Genomic DNA, 9,862 nt, shown 5'->3' with positions numbered 1-9,862 from the left:
GGCGGAAGGGAGTGATTTTCAAAAGAACGCGGATAAGATCGAGAAATTCTTCCACTTTGATCAACAAAGTGGGACATCAATTTCTCCAAAATATCGCCGAAAACAAATTTTCATCTCTGTCGCTGGGTATGTTAGTGGCAGTTGTCTCTCAGAAAAGTTATTTATGCTCCAACTCCCTGGGTAACGAGCTGAACACATCTCTTACTTTATTAAGAAGAACATTTACATCTTAAAGAGAGTAATAAGAGTCGGTAAGAATTTATGGGCGATGGTCACTTGATCAGGAGAAAACAGGGGCTATAGGCTTCACTGAAAGATAAACTTAACGATAACCCCTTAGGTAAAAAAACAAGTCTTTTTCAAATGCCGGGGCTTTCTATCCGAAAAACAAAACAAAAACACTAGGTCCGAAAGACAAAATGGCTCACAGCCCTCGCCAAGATGATTCCTGAAACATTATTCCACCACATTCTCTAACCTTACGACTCAGTGTCCAAACTTAAGGTCTTTAATGTACATATGACGTGTCTGAAGCCCAAACGAGCCTGATATTAATTTAAATCCTCCAAATTTAGCAATGTAATTCGCTAATCTGCATCGAGTTTTCATTATAAAGGCAATCTTCTCTACTTCATTCATCTCCGCAACTTGAACTAAAACTGGGATTGCGGCTTGAATTCAAATGTCTCAGTTCCTTAGCACTGATTTCCCGGAATGCTACAGGGTAAAATCCTTTGACCATTGACAAAGCACTTCTCCAAATTTAGAATGTCAGTTTGCAGTCGCTGAACAAGATAGACTCGTGGAATTTCTTTAACTTGATAAACTGGTTAAACTTTTTAACCTATCTTTGTGAACATAGTCAGAACTTGTTTAAAAAATACTTGACATGCTGCTATAGCTTCCGTAGCTGTCAACACTCGCTCTATCACTGCCCCCATGGTATCCTGGGTAAGGAGGATGAGAAGACATTCTGGGTCTTTGTACGAGTAAGCGAACCTCTGAGGGGCAATTCCGAAGTATGGAAAGAGCTTCCTGTAAAAACAGATCGAACAAAGGGAACTAAATTCAGAACAAGCTGACATAATTCGTAAAACTGCACAATAGGGTTACAAGCACTTCTTATTAGAAAGATAATAGGGACCTTACGCAATCAGGACGGCAACGCCAAGGAAGACTTCGATTAAAAAATGAATTTCTACTCTTAGTTAGAATTTCAAAAATGGTTGCAGGAGCTTACTGTCTCATACAGTGCCACAGCTCAACTTCAGCATGACGTATAAAAGTAGCGTTGAGTTCCAAATGGAAATTAAAATAATTTGCCGTCGCGGTTTCGGTTCGCAGACGACGCAAATTTTGGCGATTTCACGTTGTTATTTTGCATAGGACGGCTAAGAAATGCACAAAATTTCAAAACGCACGTGCTGAGCTGTTGTTCTGCCAATTAGATCTCTTGTTTTTCCACGTCCTCGTTGCCGTCGCCGTCGTGGTTGTGTAAGGTCCCTAATGTGATCTGTGCGACGCGGCTATACGTGCTGACAACTATTTCAGCGCATTAATGAGCCCAAGCATTCTGTCATTGGTAAACACCTATACGGGACGTACACAATTTAAGGAACAAAGATCTTCGTGACCAATTTACAATCCTCAAGAAATGCCGTCGGAAACTGGATTGTTTAATTTATGAAATGCTCTTCATCAAAGACAGAAAACCAACACTTAACACTCAATCTGACTCCATCAAATCAAATCTTTTTATCTAACAGTTCAAGCGCACCACGCTTGTATTTTATTCACCTATTTTATCTTTTATTCATCGTTTTTATTTCTTAATCATATGCATTGAGACCTTCACACGTACTTTTTCTATCTAATGAACTCATGAAATGTATTTATTTGAATTTGAGAATGTTGGCACGGAGCCATCGAAACGTCATTCTTTAATATGGCTGGTTTTTATCTTTACTTGCTTATCGAAAACTTTAGTCAACTCAATTAATGAACCGGGCTTTTGTGGATTCATTGACGAGCTCTCGGCCCATAAGTATGTTTGAATTTTTGCCATGTACGTTATTAAAGCTACTAAAATATCAACAACGTCATAACAGCACTTTCTCAAAAATGTAGAGATAGATATCTTTTGGGAAAGGAGTGAGATCTTTCAAATCTTTTCAGGGCTGAGCTTGACTTCTACATTCCCATGGGGTCCACTTGTAACCTTTACACCTTGCACAAGCTGAACAACTTTCTACTGATGGTAAAATGAAAGCCAGTTTGTTTCTGTTAAACACTTACGTTTTGAGAATGAACAATCTACTTACTCTGTATGTCATCCGGTCGACATTCTTATTGTTGATTTGGAGGATAATGTCATTCACTTGAAGCTGTCCGCACATGAGAGCTGACCCTCCGGGAACCAGTTTTTTTATATAGATGGGAGCTTTGTAAGAAATTTATATTGAAAAAACAAGTTAGCTATTCAGAATTTCTTAGGAGCGATAGCTGTAACTTATTCGTTCTGGAAAAGCCGTGGACACATAATTGCTCTCTAAATTGGTCAGTGAGTTTATGATGATGTTTTTTCTGAAACTGCAGTTTAAATAGAAGGAGAACGTGGGAGTTCAGTTAAGATTCATTGGTCTTTGTGAAGAGGCGCACTTTGTGAAGTATACTGGGTATTACTACCTGCAATGACTGATGCGTAGCTGATGAATTCCCAAGTTACCAACGACAAAAAATGGAATGGATAAATTTTTAATAAAGCCGCGTACCGCGCCTTCAAAAACGTGCCAGATACAGGTACATGTAACATACCACCATTGTCTCCCCCCGTGAGACTCATTCCCAGTCCACTTTGACCTTTTGTTAGGTACACTTCGAAAGGTAGATCGTCCATACTGTAATCTATAACGAAAATGTGTCATAGATAGAGATCAGTTTGCATTAAGTATCAGGTAAAACTGAGTTCTAAGTTAATTTGGTTTTCAACTGAGTTGAGAATGTAAAGTTAGTATCGCATGACAGAAAATTAAAGAACTCGTGATGTTTAAATAACCGCAATCACAATGCAAGGAATCTGAGACTACCAAAGCGTAGCAAATTCATTTGGATATATCAACAAAGTTGAAATGGTAAATTGGCCACCGTAACGGTTACAAAAGCTGACGTTTCGAGCGTTAGCCCTTCGTCGGAGCGAATAGAGGAATTGTGGGTTGTGTGTGCTTTTAAAGGCAGAAAATGGAGCTACGTTATTGGTGGGAACATGGCAACGAGAAAAACATGAATAAATTAGTGGAATGAAAAGCGTTCGTTGATCCCTGTGGGATTTAGACTGCCGGTTTGAAAGATGAGCTTTTGTTCAAGATTTTTACGGCTTTCCGTGCTACCTAAGTGTAAGGAAAGACCGCAGATTGCAATATATTGCTTAGAATGATTAGGTAAATTAAAATGTGTAGCGACTGGTTTCGATGTGTCCTTGTCATTCCTTTCCACATCTCGAAGGCGTTCTCGGAATCGGTCACCTAGTCTTCTGCCTGTTTCGCCGATGTATATCTTTTTGCATTAATTGCAAGTTATGCAGTAGCTATGACGGTTTATGCACTAGTGTGTATTACAAACCTACAGACTCGCATAATTACTTTTTATATTCGTCTTCGCATCCATCTCACGTTAAGAATTCCATTTCTTTTTCTCAGTTTCCAAGACTTCGTCGTTTATGTAGTGATGACTCTGATTTCCATCACAAATCAGAGTCAATGTGCCAGTTCTTCGATAAACGTGGTTACCCTGTTTCTGTCGTTCAAGCGGGTTACCTCCGCCCCCAACCTATTGATCGACATTCAGCACTACAAACGTCGCATAAGGAAGATTCCCGGCGACCGCATTCCATTCACTCTCACGTTTCACCCTCACAACCACTCAGTTAAATCCATCATTCTTAAAAACTTCAAATTACTTCAAAACGATCCAGAAACAAGCACTATCTTTTCGCAGCCTCCGCTCATTTCATTCAAACGCGACAAAAACCTAGGCAGTTTTTTGGTCAGAAGTTCTTTTCAGACTAATGACCAACCAGGCACTTTTAAATGCGCTCGTGCACGATGCAAAACGTGTCCTTTCATTCGCAATACTAATAAAATATCGGGACCTAAACGACCATTAATATCACAGATTACTTCACGTGCACCTCCGCCAATGTAATCTACCGCATAACTTGCAATTATTGCAAAAAGATATACATCGGCGAAACAGGCAGAAGACTAGGTGACCGATTCCGAGAACACCTTCGAGACGTGGAAAGGAATGACAAGGACACATCGAAACCAGTCGCTACACATTTTAATTTACCTAATCATTCTAAGCAACATATTGCAATCTGCGGTCTTTCTTTACACTTAGGTAGCACGGAAAGCCGTAAAAATCTTGAACAAAAGCTCATCTTTCAAACCGGCAGTCTAAATCCCACAGGGATCAACGAACGCTTTTCATTCCACTAATTTATTCATGTTTTTCTCGTTGCCATGTTCCCACCAATAACGTAGCTCCATTTTCTGCCTTTAAAAGCATAGGCAACCCACAATTCCTCTATTCGCTCCGACGAAGGGCTAACGCTCGAAACGTCAGCTTTTGTAATCGTTACGGTTGCCAATGTACCATTTCAACTTTGTTGCTATATCCAAATTATTTCGTTACTCCCACCGACGCAGCCCCAAACAGTTTCTTTCGAAACTACCAGCCTTTATTCGTAGCAAATTCAGTTTGAAATGATAAAACTGAAGTCGTAAGTTAGTTTTGCATTTTTAAACAACAGAATCTGATAGGTGAAAGAGCTGTTGGCGCACGAACAGAAGCCTTTGTAAAATGGTCATGATCCATTATTCCTAAGTGTTTGATTATTTTTGGATTTTCTCACCATTATAGCTGTCCGTGCTCGCTTGATAATTACTGTACTGTACTGCACCGTATCTTGACTCCTGAGGAGTGGGTGGCCCGCTGCTGTTTGTCATAATATCTTCAGGAGTGACTTTCTCTACTACAAGCTGAGCGATGATTGGTGAGTTTCGCAAAGCGTCAACCGCCTAAGAGAGAGATAGAACGACTAACTCCAAGTTCTATCGTTTAGAAAATTTATTCAGCACCTCTTTTCGCATCTTATTTGCAACTTTGGAAAAAAGGACTGCCGGGTCAAACGTTTCATTCTCTGTTAATCAGGTGCATGTTGCCTGCTTGGCAAATTAGTAATTACAAATACTAATAGTTTCACGGACTGAAGTATTGTTCGATGCTCTGTTAGCATCAGAGATTTTAAAAATTTCTATTTCTGGAAAATCTTTCCCACAACATGCCCTATAATGTGTCTTCATTCCAATGTTAATCTGAACATGACACTCGCTGCATACCTCCTGTCTCGTAGCACGAGTTAAGTTCACACAGTTTACAGCCACAATCCTGTCATTTATTCCTATTCTACCATCCATTGCTGCCGCTCCATTTGGATTGATAGTTTTCACAAAAATTCCACCGAAGTCAGGTCCACCCTTTTGACAAGAAAAACTTGTTAGACGCAGATATCTCCTTAGATCTTGTTCTACAGTCTCTGTATTCAGAATGAAAACTTAGAGGCTTCAGTTTTAATAAATTACATCTAGTGAATGAAATTATAACATGTAAAAACAGCAAATTATGCTTATTTCTCCTTTGCTTTTTAAAGCCAAGAACTTGTAACTATAGCTTCTGTGAAGTGGTTTGCTGCAACAGCAATAACAACAACAATCAATCTTATCGAACTAAAACATCGTAATTGAGGGTCTGACCCAGCATCACAAAATTAACAGGCTCCTGACTAAAACTTAGCTAATAGGTAGCATATACAAAACCACTGACTTACCACAACGCTAAATCCAAACGAATGATTGATTTTCTGTAACTCCACTAGGATGCAATTTGGCTGAAGATATTAAAAAAAAGAAAAAAGAAGAACAAAAAGTATGTGTGAGAGAGATGTTACACCATAGTGTGATTATCAAATTATCCATCCAAATTATCATGCGACTTCATCCTTCTTTTTTCAAAGTGAATCCTATTCGATAAATATTAATCAATTTACATATATTCTACTTTCCTAAGTTTTCTTTTCCTCGACCATTATCCTAAACTCTTACATGAATATTTGAGCAATTGCAATGGCAATCATACCGAAGTTCTTAAGAGATCCTCCAAGTCTTCTAAATGAGGTCCTTCAGGGCCAGGGTGTCTGTATCGCTCTATAACCAGTGTTGCTGTGGCTGCAGACCGCCTTAACAACTCTACAGCCTGTTTTAATTAACCGAATCAAAGTGAAAATTGAAAAACTGTCAATATGATAAGATTTTGTCTTCTGCGGTTTCGTGGCCGTCCCAAGTTGTTTATGGCGATAAAAAGGGAAAGCGTCTATAACTGTTTTGCTGAGTGAAATACGAAGGGACACGTAAAACGTTTTTATAAAATAACGGAAAGCGCAAGAAATGAAAAAGGTTCCTCGACAGCATGGTTAAAATAGAACAAGCCGTTTTGCTTTACGGCTGACTCAGACTTGGAGCTTTATGGCACTATTTTGTCTGACATTGATAATTATTGTACGAGTGATAGAATTCTAGCCAAATTCTATCTCAATATTTTAACGGAGTGTGGAATTTTTCCCACAACTAGATATTTTGATGTTATTTCTGGCACACGGCGTCAGATGGTTGGCTGGTCAGTTTCTTTACCCAAAGAATTCATTTTCGTAAATGAACATTACAAATAGATCTATATCGAATCTCAAATAATTACCTGTTTGCGATTGAGACCATCCATTGCTACTCCATTTATCTCCACTATTCTGTCGCCTTACGAATGAAAGATGAAAAACACCATTACGATTCTCTTTACGTAATAGGTTCACTCACATTTCACAAATTATTACTACTGATAGAAAAATTTATTCAAAGTTCTCTTATTCAAGTTTTAAGAGCATGATCTACGCTTAAGAAATATTGTCTACATCATTGGCCATTTCATAGCACTGTAGGCCAATTTCTGTGACCATCCATTGCGTCAGAATATGTGATACATGAATTAAATTTGGAAATCCAAGGTTAAAGCAAATTTTTCTCGCCATTAGGCCGCTAATCAATCATTGTTATACATATGGAGTCAAATACAGTCAAAATCGATATCTAACAACGTAATTCTCTTAGGATGATAAACACTATTTTATATGTAAGATCTTGCAAATAAAGGCAGACATTTGACGCTAAAGTTCTATAGTTTTACATTTAAACAATTCTGCCCACCAAATCAAAATGGTGAAATACCCAAAATATTTGAGGAAGTTTTTTAAGAATACATCAACAGATTACTTGATACGTTTAGTCTTAGAATAATCGCATCCAATCAGTGGACGCAAACTACAGCAAAGAACGAATGTAATTGGTCACTTCCAAGAGTGAAGGATGTTTGAATAAATAACGCAATTCCTTTCCATTCAAAGGCCATCCAATCAAATTCATTAGAACACAAGATAAGCAAGCATCGGTGAATTTATTTTCCATTGCTTGAAACTAAGTAATAAACGTTGCTTTACCTGCGAAATAGAAACGTAAAAAAAAAAACACCCTGGATTGGCGGCGTAACACCACGGATAGCAACGATCCACTCTTCCAAAGATGACACAAAACTTCAAGGTTTGTCAATGTTTTTATTCAAACTGAAAGCAGTTGTACTCGACTTCCACCTTTAATTAGAGTGCTATTCTTAAACCGATGTTGTGATTTGAAAAGAAGTTTCTTCTCTCGATCGCTGATCGAGTAAGTCATAACAGATCAGTTACGTACCGTTTCTTATTTTTCCAGAAGCTTCTGCTGCTCCGCCAGGCAATAGGGACTTCACATAAATTCCATCGAGTTCTGGCCCACCCTGTGGCCAGAAGTAAGAAAACGTAAGAATTAGAAATCCAAAAACCTTCTTCATTTACTATAGGGTCACCACTGGTAAAAATAAAATGGGAAAAGTTCGAAGTTTAGACCTACTTCGACAATTACAAGTCAAAACATACCAGAAAACATGGTTGAGACGGACGAGAATTCCGTGATCGAGGAGGAAAGTACGGTGAGTTTTTGAAAGGAAAACGCCACTGTTAGTAAACTGAGTCTTTCATAGTTTTGAAAACATTGCTATGGACGAAGCCGAAAGACATTTTTGTTATTATGTTTCGACTTATGAATGATTTATATGACGCTTAAACGAATTGTAATAAAGAGACCTCACTGGGTTCCCGCTGATAACTAAGAAACTCCGGCATGGCCAAATTACTTTTTCTTATAAAAACACGAATCCATTAAAATATTACAAAGGAAAATCGATTGTACATCCTCGGACAAAAAAAATTCTTCATGCTTTGGCATGTGTTTAATTTTTTTCGTTGATAATCACATGGGACAGTTTTCTTCAACTGAATTGCAGCAGTTGTAAAGAAACTCGAGTTCTACGTGATGGCGTGGATTTAGGAAATGTAATTTAAAGTTTTCGTCGTTGTTATTAAGTTCAAAACAGATTTATCTGAATTATTTAAAGCTTAGATGCGATGTCAAAACACCTGTGCCTCACTTCACGAATTAATACACCGGAAAGAGCCAGAACGAATTTAAAATGCAACGAAAGTGCTTCAGGAAGAAAAAGGATCCCTTATGGAACTAGCGCCACGAAACGGCTGATTCTGCGACATAAACGAAAAATAGCTTTTTCATCTACAAATTGACTGACAGATTTACGGGCGATAAGCATTCTTATAGACCACATATTCAATCATTCAACCCCGTTTGTTATGTTTTCCTTTCAGGATTGTCCAAAGGAGGTAAATGGACTAAAAACTCAGAAATGTATCAATCGGAAAGCAACCAAAATATAGGAAAGCTTAAGCCTAAATGGCAATATGCGGTCGGGATTGTTTTAAAGGTTACTATTTTTTCTATAATCCTTCAGATTAGTTCTAGAAACGGTTAAATCTCAAGGGATACTTTCAGAGTTAAGATTGAACGTACGGCTCACAACGGGCAATACTTAATATCTCTACATTGCGTCAGTAGAGATAAGAAGTACATCAGGTGTTACTTAAGAGTTACCGACTATTTTGAAAGAATATGAAAAGAGTTCATAATCAATGATCCATTGAAATCAACTTATCTAGAGAGGCTATGTTCAAAATAGGAAAAGCGTATGCTCTTTTAGCCTAACTGGAAATGATAGTCCTTAGTATGACTGTCTCAAAAGAGATCGTTGCTCTGCAATGATCAAACCATTGCCAAGAAAAGAAGGAATTGACACTTTTGAAAAAGAAAGAGCTTAGGCATTTGAAAATACGCTATTTCAAGAAATAAGACGGAAAGGAACGTCGAAAAAATGTCTTACGACGCTCTAATATTCAATTAATTCCAAGAAAACCATCTTACCGTAACATTAAGCCCGAAACTCCCATTGAGTTTCGGAATTTCAATAGGAATGTAGTCCTGAAAGAGACATCAAAGTTAGCCGATTCTACAAGAAAAAGGACCGACCTTTGAATGGTACAAGTCTAAACCATTGCTATAAGGGATGGTATACTCTGGGTCATTATCAGTAGAAATTTGTCCTTATCCTTATAACAGTCTTTTGAGATTATTTTATTAAGCTACCTTCTCGAAAGGATGTCACTTACAGTGGTACACTTTTAAGATGACCTCTGTTAAATTTCCTCTACGGTAGCAACATCTGAAGTGTCTCTCGTACCGACCAACTTTTTTTTATTTTTAAGCTGAACAAGAGAATGCTGTGTCCAAAACCTTGGATTTTTTAACAAACTTCGGAC

At 38.0% G+C, this 9,862-nt stretch overlaps 1 protein-coding gene across 5 annotated transcripts in view; it reads right to left on the bottom strand.

Annotated features, from left to right (window-relative positions):
* Positions 1–181: 181 nt before the first annotated feature.
* The window catches only part of LOC111324709 (tyrosine-protein phosphatase non-receptor type 13), a 30,828-nt gene continuing 21,147 nt past the window's right edge, over positions 182–9,862 (bottom strand). For all 5 annotated transcript variants that reach the window (XM_088754241.1, XM_022928332.2, XM_088754251.1 and 2 more), the window contains 10 exons: positions 9,468–9,524; positions 7,854–7,935; positions 6,811–6,866; positions 6,196–6,312; positions 5,888–5,947; positions 5,400–5,537; positions 4,913–5,078; positions 2,815–2,904; positions 2,322–2,440; positions 182–1,035 (listed from right to left, as the gene is read on the bottom strand). In XM_088754241.1, coding sequence (XP_088610367.1) covers positions 874–1,035; positions 2,322–2,440; positions 2,815–2,904; positions 4,913–5,078; positions 5,400–5,537; positions 5,888–5,947; positions 6,196–6,312; positions 6,811–6,866; positions 7,854–7,935; positions 9,468–9,524 — 1,047 coding nt within the window. In that variant the 3' untranslated portion in view covers positions 182–873. The remainder of the gene's footprint in view (positions 1,036–2,321; positions 2,441–2,814; positions 2,905–4,912; positions 5,079–5,399; positions 5,538–5,887; positions 5,948–6,195; positions 6,313–6,810; positions 6,867–7,853; positions 7,936–9,467; positions 9,525–9,862) is intronic.

The sequence above is a fragment of the Stylophora pistillata genome, chromosome 1, assembly GCF_964205215.1.
Source record: "Stylophora pistillata chromosome 1, jaStyPist1.2, whole genome shotgun sequence".
Classification (NCBI taxonomy): Eukaryota; Metazoa; Cnidaria; class Anthozoa; order Scleractinia; family Pocilloporidae; genus Stylophora; species Stylophora pistillata.
The sequence above is the reverse complement of the archived record's forward strand: the minus strand, read 5'-3'. Positions and strand labels throughout refer to the sequence as shown.